This window comes from Anarrhichthys ocellatus, unplaced genomic scaffold (genome assembly GCF_004355925.1).
Source record: "Anarrhichthys ocellatus isolate YVR2014 unplaced genomic scaffold, GSC_Weel_1.0 scaffold30, whole genome shotgun sequence".
NCBI classification, from domain to species: Eukaryota; Metazoa; Chordata; class Actinopteri; order Perciformes; family Anarhichadidae; genus Anarrhichthys; species Anarrhichthys ocellatus.
The window spans coordinates 1,065,434-1,082,525 of record NW_022280060.1 but is presented as its reverse complement, the minus strand read 5'-3'; the positions used below and the strand labels follow the sequence as shown (position 1 = coordinate 1,082,525).

General features: G+C 40.6%; 1 protein-coding gene across 3 annotated transcripts in view; it reads left to right on the top strand.

Moving 5' to 3' along the window:
• Window positions 1-1,878: 1,878 nt before the first annotated feature.
• Window positions 1,879-17,092, top strand: part of pex5la (peroxisomal biogenesis factor 5-like a) — an 80,124-nt gene continuing 64,910 nt past the window's right edge. For all 3 annotated transcript variants that reach the window (XM_031864222.1, XM_031864221.1, XM_031864219.1), the window contains exon 1: window positions 1,879-2,250. In XM_031864222.1, the coding sequence (XP_031720082.1) occupies window positions 2,230-2,250 (21 nt within the window). In that variant the 5' untranslated portion in view covers window positions 1,879-2,229. The remainder of the gene's footprint in view (window positions 2,251-17,092) is intronic.

Sequence of the window (17,092 nt, the reverse complement as noted above, 5' to 3'; positions counted from 1 at the left end):
TGCGGATTGGAAGGACTGCTGCCTTTCTGTTGTTGCACAACACATAATACTGACTGTTTGGGTGGTTGCTATATAGCACAGTGTGTCACTTGTTTTTCTTTCATATGAGAACAAAAAAAAAAGTTAAAGCTTCACTAACTAATATTTTTTGTGAAAATGTAGGCCTTACACATAAACTCCAAAATGTCTGATGACATGTAACAGTTTTCAGCCGACAAAAATAAAGAGTAATAGGACTCGTTTCTTAATAAGGAGCGACTAAGCGCTCTATAAAGATAAAAGTACACTCATTAACATTTGATCCTTTTACCTTTTGAAAGCCGACAGAAAAATGTTTCATGATTTCTGGACAATGAGGTTCACATCATCGGTTACTCACTGGCATTTGGAGCAGCCAGTGTAAGAAGTTGCCTAGTGCAGCTTTAATTCACTAAACCACTAAAACTAAACTAAAACTCTGTTCACTTCCTAGCCCCCTACTTCTGGCGCCCTTGCTGTGACCACAACCTTATTCGAATTCGGAATTCATTTTGATCTCAACTACACACCTGTAAAGTTTTGTGGCGTCAAAAAACTTTGATCTGCAAAGTTTCCTGACTGCATTTAGCACAGTTGTGATGCTGTCCCATTGACAAAATCTGTCAGACAGACATAATAACCAGCCTTACCAGGACCACATTTTGCCATGATGACTCACACAGACTCACAAGGTGAAAACAACACCAGCATTGCTGATGAGGCTGGTAATACTGAAAACGTGGAAGGGGCATCTCTGTGTACAATCTGTCGCAAATTGCCTGGCACATTACCTGGTGTTGTTATATGTTAATCTATTTATTTATTTATTTTTTCATGTTTAATTTAGTTCCATGCTGTGCCACCTACAGTTTTTGCCTGTGCCGTCCAGCAGCCGGCCTGGAGAAAAGTTGATTAGCCTACTGGTCAGGAGTCTCTTATTTCATAGGTCTGGAACTTATTTTGGGAAACTGAAGTTTGCAGTCACGTGGTGGGTTTGCACAACTATGAACAAGCAGGACTTTGGAGAAAAGATAAAAAATGTCCCATTTTGTTAAAACTTCATTCATAACCTTTTCACTACATAAAGGATGATAAATTGTGTTTGCCAACATGGCTGTGGTTAAAGTACCTCCACTCACACCAGATCATTTGCTCTAGTTCTCCTACATAATTACCTGTAAAACTATTTGACTTGAAGTTTTGGTTGTATAATCTTTTCTTCCACTAATTGGACAACTGGGAACAACAGCTAATTTGCTCTTTGCATGCAAATCTCACACTCTTTCAGACATAATGTGTGCTGTATGCAGTTTGCTTTTCGCATTTAATTAGGAAATTGCACAATATGTTGCATAATAACTGAGGAACGGAAACATATGTTTCAACAATTGAACAACCACAGAAATTTACCAAAACATTATGTATTGTTGATCTAGAAAGAATGATTGAGAAGCACTTTAAATAAACTTGCTATGTATTGTTTGCAGGACACAAAGGAAAAAGATATGCTCAATAACTACAGATTTGGATGAAATTGTGTGCACATTTTGGACACTTTCCACGTGTGTGTTCTCAACAAGCTCTGAAGTGTGAGTGAAATGTTCTTGTGTGCCTCCTTGTGGAGCACGTCAGCACTGGAGGAGGCACCAGAGGGCTGGGTCAGAGGGAGTAGTTAGCAAACGGGAAAGAGGAGCGCACTATAAGAAGAGAATGAACCCCGAGAAGCGTCCAAACATTTAGACCCACGCCGATAGAGGAGAGGAGAGAGGGAGACAGAAGCGCGGTCAGAGACCCAAAGAGAGGGAGAGATACGTGGAAAACGGCAATGCGTTCAGGGTTGAAGACTTAAATCGCGGTGATTCCCCCCCCCCCCCCCCAACAAGGACTCCAAAGGCTTGTACTTGTCATAACCCAGCGTCAGCACACTGTGAGGAAAGGTAAAAGTGAGGTCCGACGTCGCGCTCCTCTTGCGCAAGGCGCGCCTCGGTGTCCCTGCGCACAGAAATCCTGGAAGAGCGCAAAGTGTCAGCTTCAGCACCTAAAGAGAGGACAGCTCCTCTCTGTGAGATCCTCCGGACCTCCTGTCCAAAAAAAAACAAACTCCGCTACATCTTTTCATGTCAACACTTCCAGTCCGACTGTCTGCTTCATAAGTCTGGAAGAAGTCCAAAGATCCGCTGACGGAGATCCGCGACTGACTGTGTGCTCAATATGTACCAGGGCCATTTACAGGTAAGAAAGACAGCCTCTTTTGCGTGTTCCTTTTCCATTAGAACGAACTATTTAGCTGTGATGAAGCAAATTAAGTGATGTGAACAAGGCGGACTTCTACATGCAGCTTAGTTTGTGTCGAGGGCATTTTTTTTTATTTAAGGGATTTTAGGTAATAACGGTTAGTCCGAGGCGAGTAGAGATCAACCAACTATATACTCTGACAACAGAGACGTGTCGCTGTTTTTGAAAATGGGCAACCTAACTGAGGGACGTTTGCTTTGAACACATAGCTGACAAATTGCTTAAATTGCTTGGAAGGGATGACCATGGAACTACAAATGCGTGTAGTCTAGCCTACTTAGTCAGCCACAGCCGGCATAATTTACAATAGTCATTGAGAAAACACAGAGAGTGAGCTACTGCAGCGCGCCCCTTGCACGTGCAGGTGCATGTCAAATGTAAACAGGAGGTGCGCCTATAGTCAGGGCAGCCTTCACACTGGGGCCAACTAATCATTCGTTTCTTATCGGGCGTGCTTATGCTCACGTGACGTCACGCAATCTGCCGTCAATTCCCATATAGCAAACTACAGTGTTAACAATATACTTTGTGTTGCATCACGCATTGAGACTCAAACTCACCTCAGACACCATACATTGGGACAAGAAGGTGCAACGTGTTTAATTAAAACATGACAAGATAGCTAGATACATGAATAGCTTGCGCTACAGTAGGCCTATGTAACTGATATTAACAGTTTATAATCACACATTTTCATTTGAACACAATTAGCATATAGTTCGGTGGAAAATGATAGCCTCCTCTCTGTATAAGAATCGTTGATTGTTGGTTGACAGAGAAACTGCAGCTCCCAGACAGTTGATTATGTAATAAAAGACCACTCCTGAGTCAGTACTCGAGAGCATTAAAAGGTCAACATTTAATATTTCATGATATATTACTCAAGCAGCAGTGTTCATTGAAAATGCATGAAAAGGCGGTCGGCAGCTCTTGCCTGGATTACCCCCGTTGTGTTTGTTAAGGGTGAATGAAAAGCCTGTAACACTGAGTTATGGTATATGTAAAGACACAATCAAAGTTCAAACACAGATTCTACTTTAATCACAGTTTTCCATGTTTCATCTCATATTGTTTCAACCATCTCACAGTTTATATGGTTTTCATCACATGCATGGGTTAACACTGTGCCTTATCTGACACAACATGCGGCTCCTTCTCGACCATTACACAGGGCTAATTTAGCAGCATATGTCCGGTGAATGCAAAGCAGGCGCTCAATCTGTCGGTAATGGTTCTTTTGCCACGACGCTCGCTTGTGTAACTGATGGATTTATCTTGATGTTGACAACAATCTCTCCTTGAAGTCAAGTGTGCGTGTGCATATGAAATCAGAGTTACCAGAATTTGTAAGTAATACAGCCAGAACTTTGTCAGAGAGACAAACACATTGCTTGTGTGGCGAATGGGTGGTTTGTTACATCTAACGTTCTAATTAACATGGAACTCTTCTGTATTTATTGTTTTGAACCTTATCATGTTCTTTGTGCAAAGGCTGTATTTGAAAAAGACAAATTCAGGCGAGGCGCAATGCTTTCAGAACTCTCTTTGAAGAGGAACAGAATTTCAAGTTAGCTTTTATGTATCTTGCATGTAATTGATCTAAATCACGGTAAAATATAGTAAAACATTACATCAATGTTGGGTACGCATAAGAACTTTTTTTCATATTTCCCTGTGTGGATGTGACCTCTGAATGCAGGCTTCAGGCATAAATCATTGAGGGCTGGAAGCCATAGCTTGGAATTTTAAATGAAGCTCATACTGTACATACTTCTTCATGTAACATGTCCGTCGCTCATAATCACAGCTATCAGATTTCCGCTTCAACGTAGATACAATTGTAAGTTCTCATTTATTAGGCTCTCACGATGGTCAGTAGGCACGATTCATCAGCTCATAGTGTTGCTGCTCAGGAAGCAGTTGGCTGTGGGAACAAGAAAAGTCTCTTTTTGTGACAGTATTGTTCATTCGTTTACATTTTATTTTCTCGCTGACCTGGTGTGTTGATACGTGTGGGTTAATGTGGTGGTATCACCCGTGGAGCGTAAGGTTTTTCCATAAAACACTCATGGCATGTTTGCATAATTGCTACAGATCTGCACACAATGATACGATATTGGTTGGATCAAATATCTTGGCATGAGTTTCACAAACAACGCCTGATCTCGTCCTCATGGTTGGCTGGTGTAGATGGGTGATATCATGAGTGCTGCTCGGCAGAAATATAACGCTGGACCTGTGTCTTCAATTACTCCAATCATGCTTTTTGTTTTAAAAGTCTCACAAGCATGTGTGAATAAAGGGAATTTTTTAGCATTTTAAAGTACAGATTTGTCTTGTGCATGAAACAAAATGCGTCATTTTTTGTGAGCAGAGGATCACCTTACTGTATTACTGTATCAAGTGTTGGAAATGATTGATGCAGGTAAAGAAAAGAAAAGTGTGGATGTCAGCCTCATTGCTCTTCCTGTGAAGGTGCAACTGAAGGCGAGCTGATTCAGCACTGCTGCTAATCTTTGTCAAACAAAAAGCTACAAAAGAGTCGACGTACCGTATATTTTCTCTTTGACGTACTTCATATAAGAAAGACTAGATTGCAAAGTAATTGTTTTAGCGGTTTCCCTGCTTTGGTATTCATGTTTACAGTGAATCTGATTACGGAAGTCTTTGTACTGTAAGTATAAAAGACATCCTGGATTAATGGAAGTGGTGCTCCAAGGCCTTTGGATATTTGTTCTCTTAAGCATAACATGATTACATAATTTGATTACAACATTCCAACTTCCCCAGGGAAGAACTTTGATGGATGCTATCGTTGATCAGAAGTAGATCAAGTCTCAAAAGATCTCATTCGCTCACACCATCTTTTCGCTTAGCTGCCGATATGTTTATGAGGTTTGGTTCCCTGGGTGAAAGATAATTTGTTTAGAGGTTATCCTCCAGAGCTCTGCAAGAGTAAATAGGCTACTGACACAATATAAAAAATTGCTGAGTTGTTCAGATTCAGTTTTCTCTATTTGCGTTTCCAGTTTTTTGTTCTGTTTTGGTGGAATGGATATTTGTGGCAACCTAGTGCATCCCTTTGTGTTTCTCGTTTCTCCTCATTGTAAACCAAAGCCCTGATAGATTATTGTCACTGGAGTTCACATTCCTGTCACAACTTGACTTTATAGACACATTAAAATGCAGTTAATCAGCAATCATCCGATGTGGTTTATGAAATGCAAAATAACTTGTTGTAAGTTCTAATTATTTAAAATATTCCAATTAATGCCAAAATGAAAATTAAGTAGTGTTTAATGGAGGAAGAGATGCAGATTCAGAATAATCAAGCAACAGGCAGTAAAAACAGAGCACCGCAATCCACAGACAAGTCAACAGGGCATCACAATATCAGCAGGAGTCTATGCAATCATGCACCTCACGCCACAATACAAGCATTCATCAATTAGAGGTGAACATCAGGTCTAACAGGCCATCATTCGTGAACTCTGGTTTAAGTCTACTAAAGTGGCACTAAGAGGCTTTCATCAAGACTTCTCCCACAGCCGAGGTGGTCAGCTACAGGCATGACAAAGGGGTCTAAAACGCTTTTCCCACTGAGACCATTTTAAAGCCTCCTTGATTTGATGAACCATGGTCTTGATTAAAAGTGATTTAATAGGCCTGACTATTTCAGGAGCCAGGATAATGAGTGAAATCAGGTGGTATCCGGCTGGAACCTAGGCTCTACAGTACAGACAGTACTGCTCTCCTTGTTGGGGACGTGCGGTAGGGAAGGAAAGTAAATGTCGACAAGACAGATAGCTGAGTCCAAAGCTCATCAGTCACTGTATTTTGGAGAATAGTTTCATAAGTTCTTTGAGAAATGAGCACTGTGAAAATATTAAAGAAAGATGTATTTTCACACCAAAGGATAATTAGAAAGAGAGGAGCCGACTAGACACAGGCCATCGTTTAACATCAGAAGAAATGTAAAGTTGATCTGGAAGGTTTGTGAGATCGAGCGTCAAGGAGGTAAATAGTTTTTTCCTTTTTTCTTTCTCTGAATTTATTTCCCCCCCAAAAATGTCAAAAATTGTTTAACTGAAGAATGATTCTCTTTTCAGCCTTCTTACTCAAACAGGAACGCAATCTTTTCTTCAAAAGAAGCTAGTTGCTTTAGGGATGTTAATAATTAAACATTTACCGACAATAAGAATATTGACTGATTAATGCTATCAATTAAAAAGTAAAACAAATACTTTGAGGGGAGGCTTGTCACTAACATGAGAATAGCTGGTCCACCTTTACCTGACAGAGTATACCAGGCAGACGCATAGTTGACAATCTCGCAGCTAACTAATTGATGTGGCGTAGACTTACCGGGAAAGTGGCTTCATGTGTCCACGACAATGCACGCAACATCGTCGCTGCTAACTCGCCCGGACGAGTGAACAGGGACACTCGGTTGTCCTTTTTGTGCACACACTACAGGGGGCGGTAGAAGATGGATTTAACCTGTTTTCGCATTGGGTTGTCGTTGCAGCTGGGCGGCTTGTTAGGCACTTTATGAAAGTCGTGCAAAGCTGTTATTTCCAATAGACAGAACAGCGAGCATTACACAGATGTCATGGCAGGTTTTGCCACTGAAGTTCAGCTTTCATCCCAAATACTTCCAATGGTTCAATGGGATTCTGCTATTGGAGGAGCCAGCAGGTATGACAGCAATGGCTTTTCTGTAGAGTAGAGTGTTGGAAAAGTTAATTTGTCTTGAAGGACTTGAGTAAAAACTCGCAAGCATGGCAGAACTTAATACCTAATATCCCCACACCTTGAGTTGTAATCAATAGCCTCCTAGTTGTCTGCATTGGAAAGTTATTTGACAAACTGTTCACGCTTATGAAATTTGAGCTGAAACGTTCACACACGTGACATTATTTGATACTGCTTGTGTGTATTGTATGTCTCTTTCTTGTTTGTGCCGTTGTGCTCACCAAGATGGCTGGCATCCAGTCCTCAGTTACTGGCGGAGGGGGATCTGTCCTTCTCCCTGGTTGGGTAGTTGAGGCTCTACAGAGGCTTTGAGCAGCCTTTGGAGCTCATAAAGCAGAATAGAGGGACTAAGAGGGATTCAAGCATACATCAGCAGCAGTTGTGCTATAAACTGATTGAGGGGTTGTTGTTCTTGCTAACATAGCGTGGGAATTTTTTTTTTTCCTTTTGTCATCTGTGCCCTAGTAACAGCCACCCATCCATCCTATAAAATCATTAGAAGTGAAAAAATGAACATTGGGTCAGATGTGGGTGTGAATGATGAAAGGGGATATGGGAGATTGGGATGAAGGCAGTGAAAAGTGATTGTCAATTGTTTCAATTGTTTTGTTTATGTTTATTGTATGTAAACTTTAATCAAGTCCCTAATCTGTCCCTCCGAGTCCTCTTCAATTTCACATGATGAATTATTTCTGTCTGACTGAGATGATGAGATGACCTCCTGTGTCTCATACACTGTGCTACAGTTCATTATAGTCAGTTTGACAGTAGGAGTGTGTGTCTGTGTGCAGGTATGTGTGTGAGACTATAGTGTCTATCACTCTTCCCTGTTTGAGAATCGAATCCACGGCTAGAATCCTGATTTAACGCAGACAAAAAAAACTCAAAATCCAGAGCTGTGACAGGATTGAAATGATGAGATTGGGCTTCCTGCATATTCATGTCCCGTTGCTGTGCCCCTCACAAGGCAGACTGTTGGGAATGTTAACTTGTCAGGAACTAATAAGGCCGCGTTCTTAAACCGATTACATAGACTTGTTTACATCTTCAGATGCGTTTTGACAAGGATTCATAAACCCAAAGTGAAGCATAAAGTGAAGCTGAAAAAAAAGAAATGTCACCAAAAATATTATGTTGATGTTATGGTGACCATCTAATCTTCACTATCTATGAATTAAAGTATGCTTTACTTTGCCCTCATTATTCAGTATAATACAATCAATATAGCCTAAAATGTAATTTCCTATTAATAACCTTGCACTGGTTATTGGCTGATCGCTGGCGCTCTGCTAAAGGTTACCACAATCCAATTGGAGCAACTCTATTCCATTATTGATTGTTATGGTTTGAGCCAATTAAAGATTTTCTCTGAAAGCCGCAGTCTTAATGAGACTGACGATCAGACACAACCTTTCAGGAATAAAATATATTAAACGTCCGAAAAGATCCCACGAAAAAAGTATAAACAGACAATTTAAACCACAAATATACCAGCTTCAGGAAATGTTATCAACATTCTTGCCAACTAACAACTAAGGTTCCACCTCTGGCACGAACCCTGCTGATGGCAGCGCTGCTGACGACTCTGTTATCAGATACTGTAGGCCCTACGTTTACGTTGACCCCGCCGGGTCGTTGGCCATCATCTAAAGATACTTACCACCAGGCCTAACTTTTCTGATGGAAACCCGATAGCTTTAGCATGAGGTGGCGAAAAAGACGGGATTTGATGTCCTACACTTTACAAATCCTACATATCTCATTTTAATAAAAACGTTTTGCAACGACAAGATCAAGAATGCCTTTTCATTTTCAATAAAGGATTTGTTGGAACTCTATTTTCATATCTTTATTATATTATATATATTACAATACATTGTCTATTTCATTTTTTTTACAGTTTTTTGTAGTTTCATTAATAGCTAATAAGTGTTGAGGTACAGAGCTTTCACGAGGTACCGGAGGTGGAGAGCGTGTTACAGAAGTGTAGCTTTTTGCCACTAGACACGCCCATGCCTGCTCAAAAGATAAATAATGACATCATGTCTGTCAGACCTTTGCTGCTTATTTTATGCTCAAATAAACATGTGCTTTTGTGTTTTGACAGAAAGGGTGACACAGGAAGTGTTCCCTACACCATTGCAAAGAACCAGCTCACAAGCCTTACTCGACATAATTAGTCTCAAACTGAATGTCATGGGATTGACTCTGCCTGAACTACAGACTCTCTGTCTCTCTCACACACACACACACACACACACACACACACACACACACACACACACATACACACACACACACACACACACACACAGACCAAATGTCAATACGGTGTATCATGCTTTCTCAAACAAGAAGCCTGCATCTGAGAAGGGATATAATCAATGTGAAGCACCCAAATTCACAGCTTCACAGCTCTACATCATTCTCTCTGTTGGTAGATTTCCTCTGGGTGTCTTTGTGCTCCAAGTCAGTTAACACGGCAGCCCCACATGGAGAGTCTCCTGAGCTACTGTACTAAGCCACATTTTTTCCACCCACAAAAGTAGGACAAGCCTCAGCATCTTTGTTACTGGGAGCAGAGGGCTGTGCAGAAGAAAGGGTAGCCCATCCATGTCTCTCGCCCAACCCATTCATTACAGTCATCCTCCAACTGGGAATTAATTTGCTCCAGCAACCATTCGTCTCAGCGGCGGAGAGGAGAGAGCATGTGTTTGGTCCTCCGGGGAGAGGTATGAGCTATCATGGATGGGAACAGTTGATAAACAAATATGCGGTTCACCGTGGCAGATGTGAGCAGCACTTTCACTTCCCAGTGATTAGTTAGTGCCGACCCTCCTCTGAGATGGCACTAAATACATAGATAGTGCTCTACGTCTGTGACTCTACATGCGATAGTGGTACTAGTTTAACTGAAAAACAATATTTGGCTGTTTTTCTTCTTGACCTGTACTTAAATGCTTCTTCCACTACTCCTAAAAGAAATAATAGATATCAGCAACTAATCTGCCAAAGACAATACGTTTAAAAGATATTGAACAAGGAATATAAGCAAACCTTTGGCATTTTTAGTGAACAAACAACAACTCTCGAGCCACTCTCGGTCCACTGGAGAGGCCCCCCTAACAGTTTGAATACCTCCGCTGAAGGGCCACCATGAGGTTGACATTTTGGGCTTTTAGTGAAATGTCTCGACATGTATTCTAAGATAAATTGCTATGAAATTTGGTAATCGTGTTTCCCACACACAATTGCTGATACGCATGTGCTTCTATATGTACTGCAATTGTGGGCAATTGTTCTTCACATGCACACTAGAAGAAATGAGGGCGAGTCACTGACAGCAGGAGAGATTCTTTGTTGGTTTTATTTGGCTGAATAAAAAGAAAAAAGAAAACTGTGTGCGAGAATAGAACCAAGGATGGGGAATACATCACATACAGTAGACAAAACAAGCGTCCAGTTTATTTTACTAGCACATGCACAGTCGCTGGTAGTAAGGACAGGATGATGAAATTTAACTCGCACGGACACAATGGCCGTCGTAGCCAAGAGGATTAAACAATTAGCAAAAGTGTTCCTGATTTTTCTAATAATCGACTTTGAATATTTTTATATTTGCAATGACTTAATTTTAGAAAGAAAAAGAGGTCTGACATGCAACAAAGGCAGTGACATGCACTGTAACCAGTCGGCTACTAACGCTCTCCAAATTAATTCAACCTCTAAATAAAAGCTTTTTGAATCACATTCATAATCTGTCAAATTCATGCAATTTTCTGCTGCCTAATCACTTTACAGTTTTAAAACAAAGACACACTCGTGCATGTTACGTTTGTCTCTCTCTTCGTGCTTTTCAGAGCACAGCAGCTACAGTCAGCCGATAGTGAGAACAGACTTACACATTAGAAGTGAGGTATATCCAAAGGCAGTTGCTACATGGGAAACACATGAAACGCTGCTCTCGTCTTCATCATGCCTTATTCTCATCACTAGGAGAATCTGTTACGCCCCTCGAGCCAGAGCATCTCTTGATTTGCAGACATCCTGCCTGTGGATTTGAAACTAACAACTCTATCTTCACCCTCAGCTCTACACAATAGATCTTCCTCTCTGAGTCGGTGATCTTGTCAGATAACTGCTGGAGAACACTCCGCAGAAATCCAAGGTCTGAATATTATCACACCAATTATCATGTATCCACAAATACCAATTACCTCCCTCTTATGATCGCCGCTAATGACAATTTCAACACTCTTCGTCACAGCCCGCGATTTACAACCGAGCGCTACCCGACAGTTTACAGCAGCAAGCTGTTTACAAAAGTCAAAAAAATGAAACTGAGGCTTCTCAAATTCCCCATCAATTAATTTCAAGAGCTTTTTGCCGCATGAACCAATAATTTGTCCCTCCAAAGCTCTCTTGTGTAAGGCTGGAGTGGTAATAGGAATCTTTGATGTTATTTGTACACGCTGAATGAGGGATGAAGTGTGGAGGATAACGATGCTGTAGCTGAAAAATGTGGCAATTTAACATTATTTGCAAAGACGGACGGAACATTTGTGGAGCTTGTTTAGTGTTTTGAGGCGGATGGATTTACAGCGGGCAAGAGGCGAGTTACCACTTTCATTGAAGTGTATTTCAAATCCAGTGTGGTGTGTTTCAGTGTCTATGCACCATAACTTCCTGTAGGAGTTTGTCTGTTGGGTGAGAGGGAATTGCCTTGAATTTCTATAAATACTCTCAAGACTTGCAGTTAATGAATTCTCTGGCAGAAGTTGAGGGCTGGGCTGCAGTGCGGAGCACAGAGAGGAGCTGGGTGTACAGATGGGATGTATGCGGAGTTCAAGGGTACACCAGCTGACAGGTCCAAAGGCAGGAAGGTTTCGTTAGCAGAGCAGAACCGGCTCCTCACCTGAAGCAGTCCCACAGGCCAACAATCCTGCTATGACTGCATGTGCATCTCAGTTCATGCTTGTTCATAAAGTATGTGGTTGTATCTGTATGCCCGCGGACATGCAGGCATGTTCACACAAGTGTAGGTAACGAGGCATGGCGTGGACGTGTGATTAATTGCTACACAGTGGCTGTAGCAGTGTGCCAGGGAATAGGTCGAAGGCCCTTCTCCTCCCCCTGACTTCCCTCCACACATGCAGGAAATGAACAATGCCTGGGTCGCCTCCTGAGGACAATTTACCTCATAAAATCGCCTTGGTGTTCTATATGGAACAAGATTGAAAACATTTTCTTGCATAACTTTCGACACAGTTGTCCGACTTGATTGGCATTGATTTAAAGGTCTTGTAGAATAATTCTGTCTGTGATATATGTTGCATTAGTTGGAAATATCAAAGTAATTAGTGAGCGAGTGAGTTGTTTTATTAAGGAATTCTCATTGAGATCAAGATCTTGTTAACAAGACAGACCTGAAAACAAATTACATGACAAATATGACTAATATACCTATATATGAAAGACTCTGAATTAAACCTCTCCTTTGTTTAAATAATACATAACTTTTACTGGCAAAGTTTCACATCCATTTAGAGAGTGAGCGAGGGATATGAAAATGGGGCGAAGGAGAAGTAACAATGGGACTGAATTCACAGTTGGAACAAATACCTTGAAAGAGATAAACAGATGTTTCAATATGATGTGACAGTCTAGTTATTGGTATGGTGGGAAATGTGTTGAGGATGTCAAAAAGACAAAGCAAAACAAAGATATATGTCACGATATTCCCTTGTTTAAATAGGTACACATTTATTTCTACAACCCTCATCTCTTGTGGCAAGATGAACGTTGTTCCATTGTTTCTTCCAATCCATTGCTCTCTCAGCATAATCCATCACTGACAGAGGCAATGAGAGTGTAGGTGTTTCTACATGTCTGTGACTGTGTCTGTTTCCAGGGAAGGAGGCCTGTGTGTCAGTTAAAGGCTTGTTGGCTGTGGGAATGTCTATTTCAAGTAATATAGATACCAGAGATCGTTGTTATGTTGCACTGTTGACGCTTTTTATCTGTGTGTGTGTGTGGTATGTTTGTGTCGGATCATCCCACACAGATTAGATTGATTAAATTGAACGGTCTCTCATGCTTCTTTCCCCTTCGTGACAGTGTGAAGAAACTCAGAGAAACCATATACAGTATATATCAAACCTTGGAACTTCAGTTTCTGAGGCTGTCATCACAATGGACCTTATTTCCTCAGGGGCATTTTTATCTAGACTGGTCGGAAATTTTGTAAAATGAGCAAGATGTCTTAAAATGCAAGTAGGCAATATTCTACGAGCAGGCAGAGAAAAATGTTTTTCCCTCTGCAAAGGTGCCACAAAAAGAAAGAGGCGGCAGTCAGTCAGTAATATGGCACAGTCGGAAGGACATTGGGGCTGTACACATTCACGATGTATTTATACTTCTGCGTTTACGTCTACGTTCAGGGTTTACTAGAGGTCGACTGATATTTAACTTTTGATGGCAATATGATATTAATAACGATAATTTGGAGCAGGAAACATCTTCTCTCTCTGCGAGGAGAGGGCATTTTCTTTCATTAGAAAGTCACTGGTTCTAACCTCTGGACTGCCTGCCAAAAGTAATGAGTGAGGATGAGTGAGGTTTTTCTCCACATCTAAAAACTCTCATCAAGGTGAACCTGAGCGAGGTGCTTAACTCCCTTCTGGTCCAGTAGTGACAAACAATAGAGGACAGTGGTTGTACTGGGAATCTCCCAGATGGGAATGTGTGCAAAAGATTTATGCAATGCCCTCTCTTTGATTACACTGTACTATAGTTTTTTCTTTTCATTTGGATTAATCTATACACCTCAGGTCAGATTTTAGCATGTTTCCTGTTTTTACTCTATCTAGCAAGCCAGACGCCGGCTGGTTTACTACAGCGATATGAATCTAAAATAAACAGATTTTAACTGCAATAAATGGATAAAAAGGTTGCCGAAATAACTACAGAAAACAAACAACAAAAGTCTGAAATCATGCTTTGTGAGGTCCGCAAGACAACAAGCAAACAACTTTTAAAATGCTTGTATTCTGAATGAAGTTCAGATAGATCGGTGCTAGGCTATGCTGACATTGTAGCTGCACCATTAACACTCAAAAATAACACCATCCAGGCATAAATAGGCCAGCAACGATATTGTATGTACCATAGACAGGATATGGTTTATACCCATAGATTTTCGTCTGGTCTCTGTACAAATCATAGAGTTTGGGTTGCGACATAATTTGCGCAAATATGCAAATATGCAAATGTCCATTCCCATCTTTGCATTGACTCTTTATGTAAACGCCTTTGTTGTGAACACACCATTCGAACTTTTTACTCAAACTGGTCATTGCACAATTTAGCGGTGTGCAAAACAAAGGATCTGTTGGATTTAAGATAAACGAATGCGGGCAAGTGTAACATGGATCAAAATCCAGTGGTAAAAAGTGCTGTAGATGCTAAAGTGTCCTTCAACTAAAAGAGATCTGCTCCTAGAAAGCAGCTGCCTGCTGTTCCAGCTCTAATGAATGCCCAGCTGTGTGAGAAAGTGATGTGGCTCAATCATGTAAGCCAAGAAAACGAACGCACCAATGCACACCATGAGCTGCACTACGGACAAGTCTCTGGATGGATGAATGGAAATAAACGTTCGGTCGAGATAATGAATCACGATCCACTTCTATTTCTGGTCCGCTGAAAACTCAACGGTAATTCATCTCAGCGGATAGTCATCAAATAATGTGGAGACACTAAAAATACTTTTCTTCTTTTTTTGTAAATCTATTAAATGTATTTTTTAAATAAATTCTCTCAAGTTCATTTAGAGTTGAGACTTTACTAAATACGATTTATCTTGTTCCAGCTTACACAAGATAAGCGAGCTGTTGAGATAAGAGTTGCATGTCCGTGGTACTTGAAGCAGGCTAGTGGAATGTTTTTTCAGGCTTGGCCCTGCTTTGTTTTCATCTGAAGAGAGAGAGAGAAATCTATACAGTCCGATGTAAAGGTCGTAGAAAAGACTTGGGCTCAATCAGGTGCAGTCAGGCAGTGAAACATGGTTCTACTGAGGATATTCAAAATTACTTTTTTAGTCCTTAAACTATTGAAGTGATAAACTGATCATATTTAGGGCTGTACCGAATAGTTCAAAGCTTCCTTCATAACGTTGACATCCAAATTCTAAATCACCATTCGAATTCTGTCTATTCATTCTGTTTAAACCAGACATTTCAACATATTTTCAAATAAAGATTAGGCTACACTAATCAGTGTTTCCTCTCTCTATATATAATAGCCTCTGCTCTTGTGTTTCATTGACTGTGGAGCTTAAAGGCGGGCTACATTGAACAAGTTATGTCTGCGGACCGTTCATTGAGAAGCTTTTCTCAAACACACACACACACACACACAAACACACAGAGCGGAGCAGAGGAGAGACAGGTGAGGTGAAGATAACATTGTTGGCAACAGTTATAATCAAGGGAATAGCATTATACTATTTGTAGAATTAGATTCCAGTGGTGGTAGGATTAGTGTCAACATATTTTTGCTCCCTGCTTGCCACACGGAAGCCTGCACTGACGAGTTATATTCATTAAAGAAAGTCGATTCAATAATAGCATAATACGAGATTAGCAGAACACGACGAAGCTGTCCGTCAGGATGAGGTTATCAGCTTCAACCGCCGTACGACCCAGTGGGGCTCACGAGCAGAAACATGCACTAAAATCTACGCACGGCCGGGCTACGTCAAAATAGCAAGTAAGCTCGGATAACAACTTTATTCTCTGCTCAGGTAGACATTCCTCCACTTTACATAGCAGATAGTTGTTTGCTGCTATACCAATGCTCTGAATGTTGTATATTGTCACTTTAATGTGTTGAATGAAATTATCAAAATTAAGGATTTTGTTAAAGGACATTTATTTTAATTGTTTGGGCTGATGACATCATAAAATGTGACAACAGACCTTCTAAGCCTAATTTCAAAACTTGGATAGAATGTAGTGGTTCTGTGTGTATAAATAAAGAGCGAAATCCTTCTGTTTCCTTTCCCATCATTGCTCAAGGTTGGAAATGTCTCTTCATGAGCTTAGATGACAAAGACCTCTCTACAGCGTAACCTTTCTACTTTCAAGATTTCTCCATACCTACTCCTCTCCCTCACCTTACACACCTCAAGAATGCTATCACGTCAATTAAAGCCTATCCTCCAGCTATCATATACTCCAGGGTAGTTAGACAGGCTGCCACAGAAAAGGTCAGTCACAGCTTTAACAATGGTGCAAGGAGAAATAAAGACACAGACGATAGAAGAGTGTTGTTGGGAGGGAAGAACCGACACAGATCAAGAGCAGGTCAGATTAGTGCTTACTAATGATTTTACAAAATGTTGTGAAATTACCACTAAGAATGGTTAAACTTGATTTAGTCTTTCTTGTACCTTTAAAGGATTTTAACACAGATTGGACAAATGCTTTTCAAACCACTTATAGTAAAGTTACATATGGACGACTTGAAGTTCAGGCAATTTGATAAGGGTCTGTGTGAGGTTTCTGGCTAAAATTGACTTATCATGTTGACCCAATGTACGGAGTTAAGAGGAAACGTATTCACTCATATGCCACCCTGACATTCATGCATGATTTCAAAGTCAAAAATGTCTCCTCCCCTACTTTGTGTGCACAGATCCTGTTTTATTCGAAGAAACAGCTCAATCCTGCAGATTCATTAACTCCAATCCATCCTTGTGATAACAAAATCCATGTAAAGATATTGCGCCTCATATCCATGACAGACAGTAGTGAATAGATACTGTAAATTCTAATTAGCAACTCAGAGTTATCCAGAGAGACATGTATAATATAAGTAAAAACACCAGCAGGTTCCAGCTCCATCAATCCTGTTAGAGCATTATTATACAGCATCATCTTTTCTGTTAATGTAAATCAGTTGGTTGTGCACAACAGAGGATGTGTTCATGCTTTGAAGAGCGAGATAATGCGTGGTATTTTTACAG